The 26,889-nt window shown below is 38.9% G+C and overlaps 1 protein-coding gene across 2 annotated transcripts in view; it reads left to right on the top strand.

Annotated features, from left to right (window-relative positions):
* Positions 1–26,889, top strand: part of mtcl2 (microtubule crosslinking factor 2) — a 43,878-nt gene continuing 16,989 nt past the window's right edge. For both annotated transcript variants that reach the window (XM_083570081.1, XM_083570080.1), the window contains exons 1-4: positions 1–1,224; positions 2,826–3,050; positions 9,830–9,988; positions 26,247–26,309. In XM_083570081.1, coding sequence (XP_083426207.1) covers positions 394–1,224; positions 2,826–3,050; positions 9,830–9,988; positions 26,247–26,309 — 1,278 coding nt within the window. In that variant the 5' untranslated portion in view covers positions 1–393. The remainder of the gene's footprint in view (positions 1,225–2,825; positions 3,051–9,829; positions 9,989–26,246; positions 26,310–26,889) is intronic.

Here is a 26,889-nt window from a genome sequence, read left to right as displayed (position 1 = left end):
GCTTGTTTGTTACTGTTCAATCCACATGGCGGTGGTGGCAGTACAGAGCCATGGAGGATGTTCCGCTCCTGTTTGTAGGCAGAGCCGCTATCTGGGCGGAGAGAAGATCCTCCATGCACTGACTGTTTTGTTGAGAAGTGAAACCTGGCGGAGGGAGAGAAGAGAAGAAGCGAAGCTAAAACGTGGTCTAAAAACAGACAGCATTTAGCTTCGTGGAGGTTCTTTGGTGTTTCTAAGCGTCAATCGGCGCATTGGATGAAACTATAATTTTTGGATCTTGTGGGGGTTTTTGTTCTTGCTGTTGCGGGTGCGGCTTTATCCCCAAGCCGAGCCTCTGCCCTTCTGCGCGGGGGTTTTCATTTCTCCCTCAGTCGGCACTCGAAAGCGGAATGAATGACCAAGACAAAGGTTGACGCCGCGTCCCCAACTCACTTCGCCTCGGCCAAGGAAAAGAGACTCAGGAGCAAAATGGAAACGGAAAGCGGGAACGAGACGGGCGAAGGCGTGCAAGCCCACGCGACAAGCCAGGAGAAGAAGAAGCCGCACCGCGCGCCATCGCCCGCCAGACCCAAAGACGTGCCCGGCTGGTCTATTACCAAGATCCGCGGAGGAATTGGTGCACCGACCCTCAGCGTCAAACCGGGAGCGATCCATTTAGGGAGCCGTTTGTCCAGACGCAGCCCCGTTAGCGCTAAAGACACAAAGACTGAGAAGACTGGGAAGTCACCGGGGAAATCCGCGCTGTCTTCCCTCGCCGCTACAAAGAGCAGCGTGAAGTCGAACAAGGCCGCTCGGAGGAAAGTATCCGACGCCAGCATCGCGTCCGACGACCTAAGCAAAGACTCGGGCAAAGATTCGGGCAAGCTCTCGCCCACGGACAGCAGCTCCGAGATCTCTGACTGCGCCTCGGAAGAGAACAAGCTTTCCACTGATGCGCTTAGCAGCGACACGGAGAGCAGCAGCCGCGGTGCTGGAGCCGAGAGCGAGAGCGCGGCCGCGGAGCCGAGCAGCGACCGCGCGGTGAGCGAAAGAGAGCGGGGAACAGACGCCGGACACGACAGCACTTCCCCGGGGGACGAGCGCTCCCTCACCTCGCTCGACAGTCGGATGCCCGCCAGCACATCTTTGGCCTTCTCCGATCTTAACGAGGAGCTTACGGATGGAATGCTCGAGGAATATCTTCGTGAGATCGAAGAGTTGAGGTCGGAAAACGACTATTTGAAGGTAAAAACCTTATGCCAAAAAGCATGAATGTTTTTGTAATGTATTTGCATTAGATTGATTGAATTCAGTTCTGTGCATGCATTGTGTGCTGCAAATCAACTGAAAGACAAGCTTGTGTTTGCAAGGCTGCATTTGTATTTATGTGTAAATAAAATACACACCTGAATAAGTAAATGCAACCCATAACTTTTTTTTCCCCCAGTATATGAAGGACAGCAATAGTAAGTGTTTTCCTATTATAAAGGATTTTGAGTACTTCTTTTAGGACACAAAGTCTCTTAGCTATCTAAGTAACAATTATCTCCCTTTTTAGTCAAACACTGCAAACTAAATGCTTATTATCATTTAGTTATTAATTATATTAGTTTATAATCCCCTAATAACATCTAAATATGAGTGTCATAGACCAGAAAGTGCACATTCTCATCTTTTCTGGATGTAACTGTAAAATGATTTCAGTAATATTAGTAGTTCATTATTAACTCCTCTATTTTATAACCAGGTCTGTTGAAACCTTATTCAAAATGATAGAGGTCTAATAGTGCATGTTTGTATAAATCTAGTGTGGTTAAAGGATGGTTTGTTATGGTGAAGGTGTAGAAGATGTAGTTGATGGGTAATAAATGAAGGCCATTTGGTTTCTAATTTGTATCCTCACTGATCACAATGCCAAGTGCAGGCATTAATGCAAAGCAAGCTGCAGGCAATAAACATCGTGAAGCTCAACACCATTATTCATTTTCTGTGTCCAGGCATGGATGAACATACTGGTGTTAAATCCATTGTTTTAACTCTGATAATAAAGGAAAGGCCTGTGAATTGTATGCATCATTAAATGCCAGTTGTTGGATATTGGTTTATGAACCTATTCGGGACATTTCCTCCCAGATCAATGACACAGAAAAGTCTTTCTACAGTCTTTATTATTAGAGTGATTATATTAACAAGTCTGTGTTGTTTATAAGCACATGGATCACGTGAGCCATGCTGCAGCGCTGACCCACATTTACAGAAATCCTGTATGCTATGCAATACATTGACTTTCCATCTACTATTAATCTTACACCTTTTTTAGCAGCCTTTTTTTTTTTTACTTGTTGAGGTTGTTGATGTTCCGCAGACATTGCTTTGTTTTGCAAAGCAGGAGAAGCTGCTGGGGAAGTAAATAAATGGACACCAAATGAGCACAAACATAAGGGGAAACACTGGTCTGGTTGGATTACATGTCCTTGCCCTGGAACTGAGATGGTGATACAGTGTGTCATACAGGCCACTTGGCTGATCATGGAGCAGTGGATCAAAATAACGGCCCTTACATGCATCATTAATCCGATTCTATTTCAACTGTTATCAAGGGATAATGTAACAATGTAGTAAGATATCTTGAAAGATTTGCAATATTAATCGACAACAAAAGACATCTGGATTTCAAAACATAAATCGGGTTCTTTTTGTAATAAATGAGAAGGAATTCCACAGTGAGTTTTGTCATTCTTTTCCAGTGAATGATGTTGCAATGCAACAAGAGGTATATAGGTTACATATTAAAAACTGAAATTTGATTGTTGGTTGACATGTGTGTGTGTGTGTTTGTGTGTCAGGATGAGGTTGAGGAGTTGCGCTCCGAGATGCTCGAGATGAGAGACATGTACATGGAGGAGGACGTGTACCAGCTCCAGGAACTTAGGCAACAGCTGGAGCAGGCCAACAAGACATGTCGCATCCTGCAGTATCGACTACGCAAGGCTGAGAGACGCAGCCTGCGCGTGGCTCAAACCGGCCAGGTGGATGGCGAGCTCATTCGGGCACTGGAGCAAGATGTTAAGGTGAAAACAATGAGTACACGTGATGCCTCGGTGTGTTTGTCCATCTTTTATAGCATGATTGTATCAATGTAATGAAAATGAGCTGCTTTTAAATAAGAGCAAACTTGGGTTGGCATTGCATTCAAAAATCCAGTCAGTGTCTAAACATGCTGTAATTGCTAGTGAACTAGAACAATTGCTTTTGCCAAGAAGGATACGTGTATAATGATCCTTTCAAATCTTAGGAATGTGCAAACGTGGACAAAAAGATAAATCTGCCTCCTCCCTAATGCAACGCAGTGCTACTGGTGATGTTTTGCATTGTCTGTAGTTACAGCAGTATGTGTGCTGAGGCTTTAGGATAGAGGTGTTTGTTGCGATTAGGTGAGGGAATGCCCACTTTATCTGTTCTAAGTATAACTTACGTACTAAGAGGTACTAACTTGCATTGAGGACAAATATAAATGGTTAAAATATAACTCATCATTAATAATTTTGGCTTTGATTGCTATAGAGCGTGCTCTGCTGTGTTTGATTTTTTTGTATAATGTGCCTGAATTAGCCTCTGATGAAAATCACAGGGTCTTCTGTCTTGTCTGCTTGGTAAGAAACTGAGCTGTTTTACTGCACAGAAACACTAAGGGACATAAATTTTTGCCCCATTCATTGATCCGATCTACAAATTTACCCTCAGGATCTAACCAGGAGGAGCTGTTTAACAAGGCATTTAAGAGCTTACATTAATGGCTTACATGTGAAGTCATTTAGGCCTTCGTTGTCTTGTGGCCAGCAGGACAATGCTTCTCTTTCCAAGCCTGTCAGCAACGGAAGCTTCAGCGATGATGTCATTCGCTTAAGCCACGTCCTGCTCTTGGACAAGCCTCGATTTTTAAATAGCCAACATGTTCTTAGTAACACAAACAACAAAAGAATCTGTGTCCTGTCCTTAGCGAGGCCCACATGGCTGACATTTAAAACCAAACGATTTCAAATCCGTCCTGCTCGAAAGAGATTTTTCGTGTTGTTGATTTAAATCATGCTTAGCCAATCAAGAGACACTTGGCAATGGTTGGCACGTGGGACAAAGTAGGCGTGTAAGCAGGATTTAAACGTAAACAGTCAGTGTGTGTCAGATTCTTTAAGTGCTAGCAGGAGTCTCCTAACAGTGGGCCAATTGTCTGTCTGTGCTACTAGTTTTCCAGTTCAGATTACACTGTCCTGCTCAGTGTTTGCTGTTTCAGCTGAGTTTAAACGGTGTTGTGTGACTGACGACGCCACAGAAAAACACTAAATCACTGGCTGTACTGTGTCCCAAATGCTTAAAGGAAGCATGGTATTTAAGTCTTGATTTGAGGCAGTTGAATGTAACACTGGATGTATTTCTTAGCTGATCTGCAGGATTTAGTCAGTTTATAAAAACACAGTGCTGGTTTTTTGGATAATTTTTTTTGTGTTTTATGAGGTTTTTGGGAGCTTTGGCACTTAGAATTCCGACCACCGAGCATCAACCCTCTATGAGTTGCTGCTTGGTACATTCTGAATGAATGACCACCATTCACGCTTTACTCGTGCTTTTTCTTTACGTCTGTGCAGCTTGTGTTTTTGTTTGGTTTAGGATCATGCGTTTAAGAGTTTCCTCATTTGGGATTTTCCTGTGTCTTCACAGCACACAGGATGATGTCATGTTATGTAGGTCAGGTGGGAGGCAGTGTGGAGTGACTGGATACTTGGACTTGGAGGAAAATCCCAGCACTTCTTTTGTTGCCCTCTAATTCAGTGACCTCATTTTTCATACCAAAAAGAAAAAGACCCATAGCCAGTGCTGCATAGAGAAGTTAGAAAGAGAAACAGACAACATGGGGAGGGAGAGAGAGAGAGAGAGAGAGAGAGAGAGCGTCACTCTGTGTCCTCTAGTTGGCTGTTGTGATTAAGGAAAAGTAGTACAAAAAGGCACCTTAGATTATTTTCTGAAACTCTGTTGGCTGCAGCACTCTGCAATTGAGGGTCTATTATAGTGCAAAAATACATTTCTTAAAATAATGGCTAAACTATGTGGGAGAGCTACACTGGAAAAATCGTTTAATAAACCACCATCTAAGGCAGAGGTTCTGAAAAATGGAGATTGAAAGTCGTTGTTATACCCAATACCAAAAAGCTTAAAATATCTGTTTTGTGTATCACTAAATATTTCACTTAAAAACAATGAGGTGTTCAGTACATAGGAAAGAGTGATAAATAAAAATTGTTTTAAAAATGGACGACCTCGCATAAAAAAAAGAAAGTAGAAGAGTGCTTTTAGGTTCAATGCAGCAAAAGCTACATTTATAATTATTTTATTAAATGTATATTAATGGTTTTATTACCAAAACTTTGACTGGTTCAGCAAAGACTAGCTAGCAACAGTATTAGCTGCCCAGCTGTTTTATTGTGTCGTTGAAGCTGTGACAGTGTTGTTTTATTTGTAAAAGCCTTTTGTACTTGCTAAAATTAGCTAGCTAAACTTGCTAAAAACATGACTTAGCTGTTTTATGGTGAGCTGAACTCGAATCTAAGTCTGGTATTTTAAATGATAGAAAAAACATCTGTTTCTCTGTCTGATAGTTTTTTGTCCCTGTTTGATCTGGGGCATTACATTTAAGTAATATTTACACTTTGCAAAGTTCTAAAGGTCTGTCTGAGGTAATGGCTGATAGCAACCTTCGCTAGGCATTCTTAATAAAATAAAAAGGTCGAATTGATCTACATCAGGAAAAGTAAGTGCCACCCCTCCCCCTTCCCTTTCCCCTTCCACATTCCACAGACAATGAGAGCCGCATACATAATTGCTCATGTGCTGCGTTTCTAATGTCAAAGTCAGTCCAAACATCTGACACGCTAACTCACATCAGCGAGGAGCACAGAGAAACTAACAAAAACCCATCATGCTATCTTAAGCTCGTCAGAGCAAGAATGCTTTAATTATCCAAATGAGTTGTTTTTTCTTTGTCTGTAAAGGTACAGACAGATGGAAAAGTGGTCAAGAGTGTTGGAGTTGTAATGTAAAAAAACATGAGTGTTGGATTGGTGAGTTTGTGGTCAAAAGTAGCAGTGGGGTCAAAAGATATTTATTTGAGATATATATATTTTTTTTAAAAGTATCCTAAGCAGAACGGCTTGCATTCAAAGGTTTCAATGCAACTACATTAAAAACACTCAATGCCCACATCCACATTTATAACCTAATCCTTACCTAATGTCAAATGTATCTGACAAATTATGCTGTAAATGTTATTTTGTTTACAGTGGAAAATAATTTATCACTCAGCATCATCCATATCTGTCTCTATCTCATCGCATGAGTTAAACGTTGCTCGCATCATGTAAACACGTGTCACAGGGTCATTTCCTTTGTGGTAACACTGGTTGGGGATTGCTGACTAATTCTTTCAGTTATGTGTTGGTGACTCTGTTGTATATCATTCCTATTTAACAGAGGAATCATGTTCGTGTTCATAAGGCATGATCCATGGCTAGGTGTGTGCTTAATGAATTACACAGAGGAATAACATTAAATTCGTGGGATTTACACCTCACATGGATTTATGCCACGCTCATTTGCCAGCGCTGCCAAGTTAAAGATAACGATACCGGTTCGTTTTTATTTGTTATATTTTTTTGCTGGGTGTAATTTAAATAAATGGTAAAGAAAGACACAGTTAATGTGAATTTTGTGTGTCTCTGCCTAACAAATAATGAAGCTATTGGTGCCAATTCCTTGTGTCTTTTTACGTATGTAATTATTTATTTGTTTTCCTTTTTAACGTTATCTTCTTCAGTCTGTCGGATTCATCATGTGCTTTGAACCCTTTAACAAAATGCTAATATTCACCATATAAAGTATGTGATAAACTAAAATAATCCATTAAGCTATGTAAGGTCATTAGGAAATCCCCACTCTGCATTCACCTGTGAGTTTATTAGTATGGTTGTGTAGGCACACACAAACAGGATAGAGAGATGGTTTGAATTTACGAAATCTTTGTTACACAATGGAAACAAAATTTCATTCTCTGTTTGTTGTGGAGGTGGAAAGTCAAATGTGCTGAGCTCAACGGAAATGCCATTTAGCTGGATTGATTTGGGTTTATTGAGCGAGAGTTGACCTCCATAGTTAAAATCATTTGGTGAGTTAAAAACTGCTGTTATACTATTGGGTTGCTGGGTCAACTAGGACCACACACACACAGGCATGTCTTTGATAGCTAATTGCACCCCTTGAATTCCTGTTGTTGATTATATGGTCTACGAAGACAGCTGATTATGTCTCTGACTGCAGCAGGGTGGAGGAAACCAGACATGGGAGGGAACAAGGTGGTTTTACCATCTATAATGTCTCGTAATATAACACCTTCTTCTCACTTTTGACACCCCACTGAAATTGGCACCATCCCTTGTTCTCTCCTCCATCTTAGCTCTGCCTCTTGAATCGACCCCCGATGTTCTCTGCTGTTACCATATCAAAGCAGCACCTTTTTTGGGAGTGTTAAAGCTGGCAGACAGATGCAGGTAGGTGGTGACAGACAGGGAGCTGAAGAGTTCAAGACAAATAAATCATCGTAGGTGCTTTCAGAGGATGCATGCGAATATAGTTTTAATAAAATATAATATTTCTTACTTTCTTTCGGCTTCTCCCCCTAGGGGTCGCCACAGCGGATCATCCGCATGTTTGATTTGGCACATGTTTTTACGCTTAAATATTCTAATATTTTGTATTACAATTATTTAGCTTGTAGCTTTTTAATTGCATTCTATTAATGAGGCATTGTGATAAAAACTGTCACTACAAAGCAGCAAAAAGTATAGAGAACAAACTTAGTTGTTAGTTCTCACTCTCCAGTGTTCTGTATTGTTTAAAGATTTATAATCACACTTGATGTCACCCAAATGAGTAGGGGTTCCCCTTTTGAGTCTGGTTCCTCTCAAGGTTTCTTCCTCATAATATCTAAGGGAGTTTTTCCTTGCCACAGTCACCATGGCCGCTCATCAGGGATAAATGCACTAAATTCTGTAAAGCTGCTTTGAGACAATGTCTGTTGTGAAAAGCGCTATAGAAATAAACTTGACTTGACTTGACAAACTAAAATCTTGTGCCATGAATAAGAGCACTGATTAATACTAAGAATGCTGAATCTATGTGTAGCAAAGTGCAAATGAGAGTGCGATTGTATAGCCAGGAGAACACAAAGAGTCATTGGTGGAGTGTGAGCGATAAACAGAGATGGCGTATTGTGCGTAACAGAAATGGGAATAGATGTAATGGGAAAATGGAGCCTGAATAGATTCACAAGTTGAAGGAAGCAGAAAGAAAGAGGCACGGCAGGTTTGTATATAAATCCGAGCATGGTATGGGCACAGAGGAGCATTGTGGGTACCCAGCTGCTCTCTGGCCTTGATTCAGATTCAGGGATTGGTCGGAGGGAAAAGAGAACCCCTAATGTAGTCAGACTCACAGATGCCAACGACGCTCTGGTCTTTTCAGTGAGAGTTGCCTTCTGTTGACTCCATCCTTCCTCATCACAGTCTCTTCTTTCACCATATTTTTTTTTTATCTGTTATAAAGTTTTGTATTTTATATTGAAAATATCAAACATACTCAAATACACTTTTAAAGTATCCTGCATGTGCAGTCTGTTAATATCATAATGTGCTGGCTTTTTTTTTGTGTTGTGTTAAGTTACAATAATCACTTTATAATGTGATTTTTCAGTTGACAGTCAGCATCCTTGTGGTTAGGAGTCAGGGGTGTGTGGTTGAAATTTGTAGGGAATTTGTACTCATATGCCGTTAATCTAACGTTATGACGTCCAATGGAATAAAGTGATTACTGAAGATGGATGAAAGAAGAATGTAATTAACGCATGTGTCACTATAATGCTAATAGATTTCAGTTAACAACTGACCATATGGTGTGTAAAACCCTTCTTAAGTAGCATGGAAAGCTTTTAATCTACTCTCTTTTTTTGAAAGAAACATGGATTCTATACCCACTATGCAATCTACAATGCATCACCACAGTCAAATGCCTAGCTAAAATACTTTACTACAGTAAGATCCCTCAAGCAAGGTCGTTCAAGGCTGTACAGTGAAAGTAGCAAAAGCTCTATTACTTGCTAACGGCACTGGTGAGTTTTGGTAATAATTTATTTCCATGACTAAAGTGGCTTTTTTAAAATTGTAAAAAAAAAAAAAAAAAAAGATACACAATTTATGGAATGTATTGTATATCCAACAGAAAATGTAAAAAGGACATAAAGGAGGTAGAAAGAAATGTGAATACCATGAGGAATGTTTTGACTGGTTTTAATAAAATTCTGTTTGTGTTAATGCGGGTTAACATTGTGACCACTACACACACACACACACACACACACACACACACACACACACACACACACACACACACACACACACACACACACACACACACACACGTGTGCGACTCAAGTCATACGCCTACAGTGTGCAACTAGCTTTAATTAATTAGCTTTAGTCACTTGTGTTTCATCTCTGCAGCTGCACATTAGTCAGGTGACCAGCTTTTACTCAGTATCATTAAGACTAGATAGTATAATTCAGTTCCTTTTATTAAAATAACTTCCTAGCCCTGGTCCTGGAGAACCCCCTGTCCTGTCATGCATATTATTTATTGTTTCCTTACTTATTAAAAACCTGAAACTTCTGAACATGTTGGGAACCTGCAGTTTTAAACAAACAATACAATCCTCAGTCTTTCTCTTACATTCATTCTTTTCACAATTCAGGTGGCCAAGGACGTGTCCATCCGCTTGCACAATGAGCTAGACACAGTGGAAAAGAAGAGGAGCCTTCTAGAGCAGGAGAACGAGGAGCTCCAAGTGAAGCTCCAGGACCTGGAGGTGGCCAAGCAGGTTCTGCAGGCTGAGCTGGAGAAGAGCCGAGAGGTAGGACACCAGCCAGGCACCTGCTGACTTATAAAGAACCAATAGAGCTAACCGCTATTAGACAAAGGACATGCTCACTATAGGACATGCTCGTGCATAATGATGAAAGCGATGTCGGGTTTAAAGAGCGCTTTATATGAGAATTTGCTTATACACTTGACCAGAATCGAATTTTTACGCAGACTTTAAATACACACGACTGAAGTAATTTCGCATTCTTTGGAAATTAGTTCATGGTTTTGGTCGATATGGTTATCCCGAGGTTTTTCTGTGTCTCAATATAGTGTGTGTGGTTAACCAGTGATGGGCTGTTGACTTTTCCAGTGTAAATGTCATGGAAAGGGAAAGCCATTAATCAGCTTTTACGGTAGACACACTAATGGACTATAATGGTGGAATCTTTCTGTGTGTGGACGTGTGTTACATTTTTAGGATCTTATATAAAGATGTTTTGTGAGTGTGGATTTGGAGTTGTGTGAGTGATTTATTGGAGAATGATGGATGGTATTGGGGTTTATTAGCTCACATGATAAATGCAAGTATACTATCACTGACTGCATTATTGTTATGGTTCATGGTTTATACTTTGATTTAAAAATTCATTCTTTGATTGTTTTGTTTTGGAGCACATTCTCAGATGCTGAGCTGCTAATTGGCTGAACTTCTATACATTGGGTGGCACATTGATGTCAAAACTGTGATGAGGCTAAATTCCTGAGCTGGACTTTTCATTTGTGGTACGGAACTAGGATGTGTGTGTATTACAAATAGAGTAAAGCATTCGGTTTACTAACAGTTATAGTGTTAAATCCGGGGTTAGGGTGATATTGTTCATAATAATGAGAGTAAGAATAAATGGAGCAGAAAAAATATAGTTAGATAGTGGGGGTTTCAATAGAATGTTTTAGTAATGTGAAAGAAAATACAGCGCTGAGTGTCAGTTTATGATATTTTATTCTACTATAAATGATTCATGTTAATATTTACATTATGACCGGTGAAGTGAATAACATTAAATATCACTTCATCATGCACCTGTTAGTATGTGGGGTATATTAGGCAGCAAGTGAACATTTTGTCCTCAAAGTTGATGTGTTAGAAGCAGAGTGGGCTTTGAGTGAGATTGACAAGGGCCAAATTGTGATGGCTAGACACCTGGGTCAGAGCATCACCAAAACTGCAGCTCTTGTGGGTTGTTCCTGCTCTCCAGTGGTCAGTATCTATCAAAAATGGTCTAAGGAAGGAACAGTGGTGAACCGGCAACAGGGTCATGTGCGGCAAAGGCTAATTGGTGCACGTGGGGAGCGAAGGCTGGTCTGTGTAGTCCGATCAGACAGACGAGCTACTGTAGCTCAAATTGCTTAAGAAGTTAATGCTGTTGATGCTCGATAGGTCAGGACTGTTGTGGCAGCAACAGGGGGTTCAAAACACAATATTGGGCAAGTGGTCAAAATGTTACGCCTGATCGGTGCATTTATTAAAATGTGTGGTCTTTTATGCTAGTAATAGAGATAGAGATATTTACATTTGTCCTCAAAAGATCTGGAAGGTGATAATATTGATCAAAGACTATTTATAATGTGTAGTTCTATGTGGTGTACCTTTTAAAAGTAACGATTGATGTCTCGACGGCATTTAAGTTTAAATCAATAAAATGCAACGAGGAGCCGCGTAATTAAAAAGTGACAAGCAGGGATCATGATGGCTTAGTGTTTTCACTCTGCAGCTATAATTTCAATATCCTTTAACATCAGAGTCAGCAGAGGATGAAACACTCTTCACTCTCTTTAGACAGATGATCAACACATTGATCATTGACTTGCTGCACTTGCAGAAGGTCAATCCAGGAGAAGCACATTGAACTTATTTGAAATGGCTACCTCATGGCTTGTCATGTCTTTGCTCTCTCTCTCTCTCTCTCTCTCTCTCTCTCTCTCTCTCTCTCTCTCTCTCTCTCTCTCTCTCACTCACACACACACACACACACACACACACACACACACACACACACACACACACACACACACACACACACACACACACACAGTTCCTTTAACTCTTTACTTCCCTCTCTTGAGTTTAATTCCTACTTTGTTCTTTCTGTTTTCTCCTTTCTTTCTTCCTACTCCATTTCATCTGCATCTGTTAGAAAGCTTCATGGGGGATTTATTCAGAAAAATGCATGTTGGGGGATGTAAAACGTGTGTGTGAGATGACTCGAGGCTCATATGTCTCTGTAGTGTGTCTCTGTGGGAATTGGAGACAGATCTCTTAAAGCAATAGCTGGCAGAAAATCTAATTTACAGTAAATTTTATTTTATCCCGAATGTTTTTTAGATGCTTGGTTTGATATTTGAGAGGGAAATTAGTCTCAAAATAAAAAAAACAACCAAAAATTTCAATTGTAGACTAACATGGTGCAAGCTGCATAATTAATTCCTCAGATCGCGCACTTGAACACAGAAGATTGGTAAAAATGTCGACATGAATCAAGCATTAGGTTTCTGTGAGGATAAACTAGTAGCTATGCTTGATAGATACATTAGCTTACTAGCCTAAAGCCTAAATCTGTAGGAAATTTATATTAATATAATTTAAATTTCATTTATCAATTATTCTGTTTTCTTTTAATGGGAAAGTATACTACAGGACAAAGAAACTATATTTACACACTCATCCACACACCACATACAAATGCTTATAATTCTTATGCCACTGGATTCTGGTGATAGAGCATAGCATAAATAGTGCTAAATCTTTAGGGGCATTAACGACATTCCTGACAAGCAGCCTTGTCATTGGTAATATCACCTCAGGATCTCAGGCTGATGTTAATGTTATTTATTACCTTGGACTGCTGTCTTTGTTTTTTATGTGAAGTTTGAGAGTGAATACCTGTGGAGCTACACAGAGTAGCAATTAGTTGACATCAAAATATACAATATATTGGCGTGAATTGGTAGGCCGAACAGTTTCAGTGCACTTTGGCATAGATTTGACTATACATGAAGTAACCTAGAAACCTGTAACCTAGACCAGTGGTCCTCAACACCCGGGCCGTGGACGGGCACTGGTCCGTGGGTCAATTGATACCAGGCCGAACAAAAAAAATACATAACTTACATTATTTCCGTTTTATTTAATATCTGATTCTGAACAATGTTTTATTTTGGAAAATTACCAGATTCTTTCTGCCACATCTGTCTATTAATCACTCTTGATGCATGTCATGATGCCTTGGCCACATGTCTTACCTACATCCGCTACCTTCTTAGAGGGGCTGCTCCGGCCGCTAACACATAATACATTACCAAATCACATAATACATTAGCAAAATCAACAAAAACAACACAGTGGATTCGTGTTTATTATTATATGTAGAAAACACCAGTTTTTATGCTGGTAGTATCATTTTATTTTGTTGTATTTATCCACAACACCTTAATGGCCGGTTCGTGAAAATATTGTCCGACATTAATCCGGTCCGTGGCACAAAAAAGTTTGGGGACCACTGACCTAGACGATAGTCTTCCAGCTGGAAGGTTGTGCGTTCAAATCTCAAAGCTGCCATGAAACAAAGTTCATTAGGGCTGTAACGACTCCTTAGGTAACGAGTAATTCGATGTAAATAATGTAGATGAAAAAAGATGGTCTACCTATAAATCATAGCTTGTCATGATGTAAAGCAGTAGAATATAATATTTTTGCTGGAATGATTGCACAACTCTCATTTGAGTGTTATTGAGTGTTATTCATTGTAACACTGTACGTTTCATAGATAGCTGTCTCAGCAGCTACATCACTATTATCTGTTCTTGTTAATTTAAAAAAGTTTGCAAGTTTTGTGTCTTTAATGTCCTTTTTGCTCTGTCTTTTTCTTTTTTTTTTGGTCCATATTGACTTTAATTGAAGTGTGTTTTCTGGTTTAAATGTAAACCTGTGCATTTATAATGTTAGCAGTCTGGAATCAGTCGACCAATTACAGATCGCCAGTGTTGCTTTATTGTCTTATTGATTCCTATATGTGGAGGCATGGGTGTGATCGATCTGCTACCAGGGTGTGTGTGTGTGTGTGTGTGTGTGTGTGTGTGTGTGTGAGAGAGAGAGAGAGAGAGAGAGAGAGAGAGAGAGAGAGAGAGAAAAGTCTGTCTCACTGAGAGAAAACTGTCTGCAGCAAATGCTTCCACAAGTGGGTTATTATGCTAAAGTGTTATTAAGTTATTAAGCTAATATAAAATGTATTGTGTGGAGAGCCCACAGTCTACTGGGAATTCTATCGGTTTTCCTGATTTGCTACTCCAGCCTTAGGCAACGTCTATACTAAAACGACACTACTTTCATTAGGATATGTTTCATTATAAAATAAAGCTGATCAGACAGAATGGATTTATAATGATTTGTAGTGATGCTTTTGTCTAAGGCATTAAAAGGACCCACACACTATCCCAAAACGAATTATTTTGATACATTTTGTAACTTATATATAAAGGTTTTGTGTGCACATACGAGCTCAGTGCACATTTCTCATGGTTATAGAACCAGAGCTGTCAATAAAGTTGTGAGAAAAGTATTAGTACCCGTAAAGAACAATGGGAAGTGTTAGGAAAACTATCAGGGATGCACCTCTGTAGTGGGCACTGTTTAAAATTCCAAATAAGAAAGAACAGATCAGTGTCAAATTAAAAAGTGCTGAGTCATAATGTCAGGCACAATGAGCAGCCAGCTGGGAGACTGAGTGAAAACCTGTCACACATTGTATATCCTTAGTATATAATTATGCAAAACACTTACTGCAGACTTTACCAGCTTACATATAGTAGATAAATAACAGCAAATGGAAACTATTGTGTTTACATTCTGTAGAACCTTAACCACATGCTGTTTGCTTTGTTTGCTGTGTGAGAACGAGCTCATGTTCATCCATCATCTGATCTGATGATCTGATCCGTCGTTTGCCATTTCTAAAGCTGGTAGATACTGATGTAGTGGTATTATTATGTATTATGTGTGTGTGAGTCTTTCTAATTGATTGTACACAGAGCAGCTGTATTTACTACAGAGGTCAAATGATAAAACAAGACACACTTGTATACACCCCCCAACCAACCACACACACACACACACACACACACACACACACACACACACACACACACACACACACACACACACACACACACACACACACACATTGAACATTTATAAAAAATGTTGTCTAAAGGGGATGTTCCCTGTATTGAGTTTAAATTGAGTATTTGTGTGTTTGATATTTTTTTTGCAATAGTTTCAGCTGTTTATTCAAAACCTGATACACCCATAGCTGTTGTTTTTCTAATCGTCCTTTTTTGTTTCTCCACCCATATCTTGAAACACACTTCTTGAAGGAGAGGCGTTTTGGAGTGTCAGGTTGCCAGACCCAGTAGTATGCAATGGTTCAGGCGAGAAGCTTTTAAATGGATCAGGGTTGTCTTTACTCGGACCTGGGTTTGGGAGTCTGTTGGGGGCTATTGTTGTCTGGATTGAAATATTGAGTGCTGCAGGGATGGGGGAGGAAAGTGTGTGTGTGTGTGTGTGTGTGTGTGTGTGTGTGTGTGTGTGTGTGTGTGTGTGTTTAAGGGGTTGGAAGGATACTAAAGGCACCGTGACTAACAACCTTCAACTGTTTACACTAAGCCTTTGTATTTGTGATGTCTGCTTATCCAAGCCTTTCACCTTTCACTATATTATATATACTTTAGATGCTTGAATTATACTAAAAATCACTTTGGATAATGCATCTCCTAAAGAAATGATAATAATTATTCGATAATATACAGTATATATTATTTCAAAATATCTCTAGATTTACACTTTATAAACAGTATTCTTGCTTGGATACTGTACAAGAGATTGTGTTTCCCGAAAAGCACATTTTAACTGCGAGAGAGTGTGTGTTCCATGTGATACTCGGTCTACCATCTGTGTTGCGATGCCTCTCTTATCACAAACTAGTAGAAAGAAGAAAGCGGTGGAAATGCTTTAATGTTTGTGATTAATGGTGACTTGCTTTGATACTGTTATCCTGAAGAAACAGGTGTGCACACACAAACACACACTCAAGATCAGAGGTGATTTGACTTAAATTTGAAAAACTACAGCACTGTCATATTGACAGGTCATCTGTAAAGCACACATATGTACTCTCTCTCTCTCTCTCTCTCTCTCTCTCTCTCTCTCTCTCTCTCTCTCTCTCTCTCTCTCTCTCTTTCTCTTTCGCTCTCTCTCGCTCTCTCTCTTTTTCTCACACTCTTGCACTCCTTCTCCCCCCCTCTCTCTCTTCTCTCTCTCTTTTCCTCTCTCTCTCTCTCGCATGGTACATTATTCAGAACATCTGCCACTTCTATTTATGGCTTTAATGCTGTTCTAATAGTGCCGTCGCCAAGCTACAGCACTAAACAGCCTGTGATGTCAAACAGCATACCACAGAACACGATAAGAGCCATAATGTATTGCTTTGAGCTACAAAGAAGAATCACAAATAAATAATTTAAAAGACATATAATCTGTTGGGATGTACACATTTTTATTTGGTTTATTTCTAAGGCCTAGGCTCAGTGGCTAAATGGTTTTACTGCATCTCCATACCTTTTTCCTCCTTAACATATCCAGGACCTATAATTAAACACAAATCTATTTACATTGTGTTCATAAACCTGATCAACTAATATCACAAACAAACATTACTTCTCTCTTCTTAATTTGTATTAGTCACAGATCGTATTTCAGTGTTTGTGTGGGTTTGCATTGTGGTATTCTTTTTATTTACCAATGACCAAGAATCAAAGTTCATGTTACAGTTTTAAAAGATTTAACCGTATTTGTGAAAGAGGGGTGAAATACAGTAATATAATAGTAACCTGGGTTGCCAGTAAAGTTATAAAAACTGTAACAAGAAACATCTGTAAAATAATGTTCTTGTAATAGTATTAAAACCAAACAAATATTAAACACATTATAGCATTTTTGTTCATACCATAGCATATTGGATGATAATTATGTAGGATCCATCTAAACAACGCTGGGATTTTAACAAATACACTTCTGTGTAACAGTGTGACACACTGGACTGTCACAACTAGGCCAGCAAACACAAGGGTTCAGCGCAGTCTTTATGTGGAATTAATTGAGCGGTTTAAGTGGTTGTCGATGTGCATCAATTAAACTAGTTTTAGTGGTTTTGTGATTTAGGCTGTTAGTTACATCATGGTTGTTTGTAAGATTTATGCCATTTCAAGACACGAACTTACATTTTGCTGAGACTATAAAATCTTATGCATGAAGGTAAGCATTTGACTTGACATGGTAACAAGTAGTTATTTGACAGGACACACCACCTCCTCAAACGTATGGCAACATTAAGTACCACTTTTTGCATGTTTTTTTTTTTTTTTAATTACATGTAACATATAAATCAGAATGTTAGGTTTAGGGTAAGTAAAGTTATAAGGACACTCCGGCTCAAATCATTCTGCAATTGTAATCATTTCATTCAGATTTTCTTTCAACATGGGTTCTTGTCAATGGGGCCATATTTCCTCTGTGAAGTACAACGTTTGACATTAGGGTTCCAGAGGATGAGAGAATTGGCAGAGGAATGGCTGAACCTAATAAATGCTTGTGTACTGAGTGACCAAAAATTGAGTCTGAGCTCACGGAGATCACATTCCAGTCAATTTTCCTCTGCGCAGAAAAATGAAAAAATTCTAAGTACATAGAACCTAATTTGTCTACTGTATTAGCAATATGGATTTGTGTCCTTGTGTGTACAAGGGACTGGAATTTGTGTCAGTTTAGTATTTGTGCCAGTTCAGTCAGCCTGCATTGTGCTGAATCACCTCTTAATAGGGTTTGAATTTGACTGTATACAGATGTATTCATTAATAGTTCAAACGATCGATTTACAAGCCAATAAAATGCCAACAACTGCACAGAATTAAATTAAACTGCCAGTGAAGGGACTTTGTTCGATTAATCAGGAACTAGAAGGGGAAGACATGATAAATGAGAGACAAGATTAGCTCCATTATAGATTTGTGATTTTCAAAAAGCTGCACTTTTTTTTCTCTTTGAGAGAATCAGGGATATACCATGAAGGTCTCTTTCTCATTTTTCTTTCTTATGCTGTGAAATGCTGATGGTAAGTGAATCTTCTGCTTCAGTGCTCTTGTTTGGTGATGGAGTGGGGCTAGTGAATGACTATCATACACTCTTACATATACATGCTCCCCTACATGATCCAGGAATCCTGCTGTAGAAACATATAACAGATGAACTGTAGGTGTCTATTATCTAGGTAAAGCAGAGTATGTGTGAGCAAATGATTGCATGATGCAAACACTCAGACTAGGCTTTGGAGTCTTTTGCTTGTTGTGTCTTTACGGCAGGCCGACGGCGTTCTTCTATCGTGTCATCGTTCGAGCATTCAGGTTTGAGCCGAGGAATTTGACCTAGTTCTATTCTCACCGTCCTCCTCCAAATTCGCTCTGAATCTCAGTGTTGTTGTTACTGAAATGGACATGTAGTTGAGAAGAGGTATGAAAAGGATTCACTAAGGTTGCATGAGATGTGAACATTAGTGTTAAGCTGTTTGTTGGCAAAACACCTTGCATAGTTTTAAATACTGGCTCTCATTATACACACATGGCTTTGCTGATTCAATTCCCCTGAAGTAATAAGACATGCAGCAGCACTTTGGGTTAGATTGTAGGCTGTATTGCAGTTTTTCATCAAAAGTCAGTCTTATTATGTGCAAAGCCTTATTGTTTTCTTGATGCATGAAGTTCTATATATAGGCCAAGTGACAGGGCAGGAGAGTGTTCGCAGAAGAAATCTTGTTTGCAGCTCCTTCTTTATTAACGTTTAACATTGCATTGGGACATGGCTATAGGTTTTGCTACTGATTGTTTAGACATTGTTCTTATTCTCATAACATTGTTAGCTCCATGCTGCTATGTCAGTTACTTGTAAAGCTAAAAGACCACTCGTGTGGTCCATCCATTAGAATGGGACCGAAGAGATGAAACTCAGTTTCTTTAAAAAGTTCCTGAAAGCTATGTCCAAAGTATGTCGGATAGTTTTCTTTATGTCCTGCCCTTTCATGGAAATGTTTTGTCCTACCATGAGGCAACAATGTTTTACACATACAGTAAATTTAAAACATTCAGGATAGCGGTTTTTTTCTTTTTCTTTGTCTTTATATTTTGTGCTTAAACCTGTAGTTTTATGTAAATTATATGACAATTGACAATGTTTTTATTTAATTAAAAAATATTCCTTGTCCAATCATATTTTTATCTATATGAAAATACTATTATTGAAAATTGTGATTTGTTCTTTTTTTTTTTTTAAGGGTGTAAATAATACTGTAGGGCAAATGTACAGACATAACATACACAAGACTTTTTTATGAAATGAAAATAGTAACCAAAAATAATAATAAATTCCAGAGAAGTGTAAGACATAAGTTCCATGTTTTTATTCATAAAAGTTTGTTTTTGTGAGGAAGATTTTAATGCTTGGTACAAGTCCTCATTATCCTGCCCATGTCTGAAAAATAATCAAGACTTATTTCCCTGTGGTTAAAGCCCTGTAACCACTGCTGTTTTTCATTGCCTTTGATTGGATTTAAATAGGAGCAGGCTGCTGACGGTACATTTGATTGGCCAAACATAGGAGTAACAACTGGATTTTTCTAGTGCCTTCTTTAGTGCCAATAGAAAAATTTGAAAAAGCTGGCATTGTACTAACTGCTTTCATGTGGTGGTGGTGGTGGTGGTGGTGGTGGTGTTGTGTGTGTGTGTGTGTGTGTGTGTGTGTGTGTGTGTGTGTGTGTGTGTGTGTGTGTGTGTGTGTGTGTGTGTGTGTGTGTGTGTGTGTACATGCATGTTTTAGCAAAGGTGGCTAAGCTAAGCGACAAACCCACAGCAAAGTGTATTCTTTGATGCTTGATAAAGGCACTGAGCAAACAGTGGTCTCTCATACAGTAGTCAACTCCAAGTACATTGTGATGCATCCAGAAATTCTGTGTTTGTATTGTATGTTGCTGTATTCATAGTTATACAAAAAAGAAACTAAACAGGTAGAATGTGTCCTCCAGGTCTATGTTTGTTGATTCTAAGATAAACATAATTGATTTATAAAATTCGTTGTTTACCCTAATCTACACAATAATGCACAATTTGGATGGAAGGTCAAAACATATTATTGAGGCAACAATTTTACTGAGACAACCAGATGTCCATTACTATCACCTTGCGATCTCGCTCTCTCGCTCACTAAAAAGCATTGAATAGGTATGGAGGTATGTTAGGTGGAATTATAGTTAGAATAGAAAAGCTGTACTATATGTAAGATGGAGAGCAATCATAATAATCCATGTTTATTCCTGCGAGACAAGCATCACTTCTTGACATTTAGACATTATAAGAGGTTGAATTTTTAATTTTAATGTTGCAAATAAAAGAAAGAAAGATTTGGTGCATTGATGGAGAGATGAAAGTGTGTTTGTGAGGCGGAAATATCCTTGTTACTAAACTATTAGGTTGTTATATTGTAATTTCGGATAAGATACATCTTTATTTAGCATACCCATATCTATCAGACCCACTGTTCATATCAGTGTGATCTTTAACTGACCTGTGTGTTCTTTGGCAGGATGTTGGAGGGGAATGATTACATACTGTGAATGCCAGAGGCTTTTAAGATGCACCTAGAAGCTCCTTCAGTTATGTGGCTGATTCAAGAACACAACAGGATTTCTTTACTTTTTTGATTCTTCTTCAATCATTATGCATCTTCAATTCCTCTGCGTTGTGTGTGTGCAGCATGCATATATACACCTGGCTTCACACCTTTTAAAACCTACAGGGACCTATTTCTAATTAGAGAAGCCTTTGGTTTTAAATAACATTAAATCAATATTACTGTAAAATAACTCACATAACAAATGGACACAAGCTCAAGCTTTTTGGGATGAGAATGGCAGCGGTTTTTGCATTAAATGGTGTCATTTAGACTACAAATGAGCAAATGTCTCTTACAGAGTGACTTGTAGATCGTTTGGGCACTTTGTGTGTGTGTGTGTGTGTGTGTGTGTGTGTGTGTGTGTGTGTGTGTGTGTGTGTGTGTGTGTGTGTGTGTGTGTGTGGAGCACCTTCAGCATATGGGCTCTCCCTATGGCTCTATCTCAGGTGTCATTGTGCAGCTAAAGAGGGATGAGGGTGGGCTCAGTTACCAGTACTGGCCAATTAATGTTTAGCTGATGTGAACAGTCAGGAAAGTGGGCCAATAAGGATTTGAGATGGAAAAAACAATGGAAATATAAACCACAGAAGATAAGGAGAGGCTTTAAGAGGAAGCACCACATTGTAACTCTAATTTCAGATACATTTGCCGGTTAAGGAGAAGTGACTAAAACCACCACTGCTAGCATGTTTTGCTGCAGTTAATATTTAGATAGGTTATGCAAAATAATGTGCAAATTTGGTAAGTTTAAAGTTTACATAGAGAAGGAGAGAAAGAGAGAGAGAGAGAGAGAGAGAGAGAGATTACGTGTGTTTATATGCAGAGGAGCTGCCTTATGTCAGGAGGATTTTCAGGGTTGCCATTTCCTGTTTGCCTCCTCCGTCTTCCTCCCCCTCCTCCTCATCCCGGTTCAGTTTGTTACATCAACCGCAACTGTCACTTAAACAGTCACCATGGGAACCTATTATGGTCTGTTGCACCTCGTCTGCAAGTGTGCAGTGTGAAAAATCAAAAATGGTTATCGCTTTACAGTTCCTCCTCAAGCAGTAGTCCCCTCTATTGTCTCAGTGTTTTTTTCCCTGCGCACTTCGGTTCTTTGCCTGTGGCAATGCATTAATATAGAATAAAAGCGGGAAGGAGAGAAGAAAGAGGCCAATGGTGCTTACACACACACACACATTTCCCTGTTGGTAATATTGTCATATTAAGTAAATATTACGTAAATATTTATCTTGACTCATCTTCTACTCTCTGTCTTTCTCCCTGCAAAACAAGCAGCTCAATAAATGTGCTTGTCAGCCTTCTCTCTACTCACTGCACTAACGGGAAAGAGAGCTTGGGCATTTAAAACGAACACAATGTCTTTCTGAGAAAAACGACCATTGTTCTGCCTCATAACCAAATCCGATACCATTTGCTATTTTCATGCAGAGCGACTAAAATATCTTCCTATGATGATACTGTAAGTTCCTTTTTGGACCTGGTTCCCTTACAAGGTTTCTTCCTCAAACCATCTCAGAGAATTGTATTCCAGCCACCGTCGCCACTGGCTTGCTCAATAAGAAAGCACTTATCCCTATTTTCACATTTCCTTTGAAATTCCTATTTTTCAAATGTCCATTGTCGCAAGCAAATACAATTCAATGAACTAAATTGAATATTTCCAATGAGACACAGTTCTTTTTTCTGTTCTTTCTCTGTGTTGAATAAAGACACTGCAATACTTGACTCGTGCATCAAGGCATGTGCCGAAGTATGTACGATAGAAGCCGTTCAATAGTAAAAAACATTCTAGTGAAATTCTCATTGAATTCACTCCTCCTACACGTGCGGAGCAGAGATCATCCTGAACCATGACCGAGCAGAGATAAGGGTCTAAAATGTTAGTCAGCTCTGAATGCAGTGAATGCAGGGCAGTCACGCTTTTTCATTCCGCTTGTCTGGTTCAGATGCTTTCTCTTTCTGATGAAAAGACATGCTGGTGCATCAGTGCTCTTCACATGTGCTTTTATATCTAATTATTATTATAACAGGACCAAGGGCAGATGTTCGTGGGCGTCGAACGACTGGTGCTTTTGATGTTTGTCAGCATGCATTGTCTAGGGTTTGCTTTTAGTTCTGAGGTGAAAACCAAAACGTTTTTTTTTAGTGAGATGTTAAACATGTAAGGCCTTGCAATGATCATTCTTTTAGAATTACTTTGCAGATCAGCGCAAAACAAGCTGCATACACTGACAAGAGGCACCACCCATATTCATCACTTTCTTTCATGCATTATTGTCCTCATATTATCCCTCGACACATATATGACAGAATATGTTAAATATATATTTTTTTATATGCCTAGTTACACATTATTAAATTAGGTGGTGCTGGTGTAAATGTAGGACAATGTTTTTTCTAGTTTGTTTGGTGAAGTTGAAGATTTATGTTAATTAATCCTAAACCTTTGAGACACATTTTATCAGCTCTATCAAGCAGCACAAGAACAGGCCTGAGCCGAACAAATGAATGTCTGTATCGGATTTCGGATCCCTTATTCAATTTCATGGTGATGAAACGCAGAGAGTGTACGAGTCGGATGACTGTACAAACTGTTGAGTCGTCCCGAGAGTAGCTACAGAAGGCTTTTTTTTCCCCTTACACAAAAATATGTTCATAACTAATTCAGCTTAATTTTTGGGCAATTGATGGTTTTCAAGAGACTTTGGTACTTTGCTGCCAGTTACTGTGCTGACACAAGCAAGCATTTGTGTATGTGCAAGACCTTGTCCTGGTGTGAAACATACAGTAGCTGATGATCTTGAAGGTGATGGTATGCTTCTGTATGCCAGTCTGGGCTTGCAAGTTAAGATGGTGTGCCTGGATGCTCGTGCGGTACTTATGTATGTAATGTCAGGGTGTCCTCTAGGAAGTGCTGTTTTATGGAAGTAAACAAGTCACAAAGAATCAAATCATAATAAAAAAAAAAACTCTTCAAAGACTGTTTTTTTTTTTTTTTTTCAATAAAAGACTATTTGTCTATTGATACTGAAATATATGTACAGTGTGTCAAAAATAGTAAAACACCCAGTCTTTTATAATTATAATTTTAAATAAAACAAAAAAGGTGAAAATACACAAGAATTAGACACCGAATGCCTGGAAGAAAGTTTGGTGAAGAAATTAGTCCAAGTTTAAAATTTTTGGCTCTAACAGAAGAACAGGAGAGAAGATGTTAGCTGACGGCGTGTTTTGAAGTAGAGACGGTTAGAAACATATTCCAGGTGAAAGCAATCCTGAACCAATGTGGTGACAATTCAATGCTTCAGCACAATGCAATTTAATCTGGAGTGCAGCTAATTGGAACCAACTTTAATGAGAAACAAGGCAATGAACTGAAGCACATGTCCAGCTCTATAATCGTTATTTATAGAGCTGACAGTCGGCTGGAGTGATATCTATCATGGAATGGCCTGCTTAGTCACCGCACATAAATCCTAAGAAAAAAATATCCAACTAGTGAAGAACAACTTTGACAAGAGGCATGGCAAAGTTTTTCAGCTGAATGTTTGGAGAAATAAAATGTCTGCATGTCAGTAGTGTGTAAAACTTATTAAATATAATGGAGGATTTTTCAAAGAAAATGACGGGTAACATTTGTACATTGATAAATTTGTTTGGTAAAACTAAATCATCATACTTCTAATTACCTAAGTTGTGGCATATAAACAAAAGGAACATTCATGTGGTCTTCAAAATCGATAAAATATTCGGTGTTTCAAAAACTTTTGACAGGCACCCGCAAGGTGATTCTATGAGAAAACAAGTTTTGCTTTGTCGAGATCAAAACAAAACAAGAACAAAAAATAATAACAACGCATGGCCTATTATGAAATTTTGAACTCACTCTTTTTTTTTTTAGTGTATTAATGTCAATTCTGGTGTGGTTCATGTGACAGCACCTCCTAGAGCAGGGGTGGGCAATTAATTTTTACAAGGGGCCACATGAGAAACCTGAATTGTGTCAGAGGGCCACACCAACGATAATATTTTAGGGATGCACTGAAATGAAAATTCAATTCTAAAGGCAATGAAATCCATAATTTTTTGTGTTATGCCTTTTGCCTTGGCACCATCACTGGAAAACTTTCCTGCCTTTTCAAAAACGTCCTCTACAGACGGAGTGCGCATGCTCGGATTGACTACTTTTCTGCGCCGCGTTCTTCTTATATTTAGAATGGCAATCGGGATGTTTGGATTTCAGGTGATAAATTAATCCCGACTTGGAGAAACTCTTTGCAGATACACCCATATTAAAATTTCAGCATTGCATGTTTTGCAAATCGCTCTCCTCACACCGCAGACATGTTGCTTTTATCCAGATAACCGTGTGCTACCTGCGCTTTTTTATTGCGTCATTACAATTGTGTTTCTGCCGTGTTGTTTCGGTGATTTAGGTATTTCGGCAAATTTCGAAAATTTTCAGTGCATCCCTGTAATTTATGATTGGCCTCACGCGGGCCGGACAGGGACGTACAAAGGGCCGGATGTGGCCCGCGGGCCGTAGTTTGCCCAGGTCTGTCCTAGAGTACACACTCAACGTACGTACATAAATACTGATGCAGGGGTGTGAACACAAAAGCATTGAATTGGCCTTAATAAGCCTATGGGAGCTGTGTAACTAATAGCTTTAGCTCTCTAATCTCATTAGCCCCATAACTACTCTAAAGACACCACAGTGCTAAAAGAGATCCACTACTGAGTCGATGAATCTGTTATCATTCACAATAAACGTATTGATTTGAAAACATGATAATAATCTGTTGCCATTTAAAGTGCTTTGCTGTCAGCTTCAGTGTTTCACTCTGTCAGCAAATATGGTTAGCACATGGATTTAATGCTGTACATTTTCTGTAAGTCAAATGCTTTAGTGTGGCTCTGGCTCCATTTCACTCTCCCATTATTACTATATAAAAATATGCACCATACTTGAACAATGAAATGAGCTCTGCTCTTATAGTGTCCAGAAAATTGGAATTGTTTTTGTCTGCACTGATGTGTATTATGATGATTGTGCATTCGCTTTCCTTCTGCAGTGAATCGAGGGTCAGTGGTTTCTATGGAAACCGCAGATCTTACACTGCAGCAAACTTGGGTGTGTGTTATACCCCCTCCCAAAAAAAATTAATAAAACATACAAAATACAAAACACACACACACAACCCTGCAAAAGCCACCCCCCCACAACCACCACCACCACACATACATGCTCTGTTCATTACGGTGCAAGATAATGTTAATAGTATAACCATAATTTACTCATATTATTCCTGTCTCCTTTTTTTTGTTTACATTAACTCCAGAGCAAAACTTCACTATTTTGTGCCCCTATTGCTGCTACTGCGATGATAAATACTTAAAGTTTGTGTGTGTCTGGTATAGAGGTATGTAGTCAGTACATGTACTTATAGTTTGTTGTGTTTTCCTTTGCTAGAATTCTCTAAAAAAGCGAGGTGCAAGGACAAACAACAAACCTGACAAGAAGGCGTCACCACAGGTAGAGTGTACATCAGCCAACTTCTCTAAATATTTCAGAGATTTTAACCCATAACCTTTTAGACAAGATGATCAAATCATATCAAGTTACAACTGTTCAACATCTAAACATGTAAATAAAAATGTTATATAAAAAGTATAATAAAGTGTGATATATATAATGTGCATACATTGGTAGTATTATAATATCAGTGTACGAGAGGTTTTACTAGTAAAAATCACGAGCATATTTCAGGAAGGCAGGATTTTGGTTCCAGTCACGCGTTCTGCTCGTCACCTCCGTCCCCATTTTTCATGCTCAGTCGCTTCATAGACACTGTTCTGAGTGCCTTCTCGTCATTCTCTTGTGTGATTATTGTGCTTTTAGTCTGTTTTTATAGTGTTTTTGTTTTATTTCACTATAAATTTAGCATCATGGGTCCCAAGAAGTGTAGTGATAGTGCTGGAAAGAAGGTCGTAAAAAGAATAACCATTGAAATAAAGAAAGAAATTGTAGAAAAGCATAACCGTGGTGTACGCACACGAGATCTTTTGTCTGCAATATTGCATGTGTATTTCAACAGTAAGTACATGTTCCAATA

Source organism: Silurus aristotelis (assembly GCF_946808225.1).
Source record: "Silurus aristotelis genome assembly, chromosome: 19".
NCBI classification, from domain to species: Eukaryota; Metazoa; Chordata; class Actinopteri; order Siluriformes; family Siluridae; genus Silurus; species Silurus aristotelis.
This window is presented reverse-complemented; position numbering and strand designations above follow the sequence as displayed.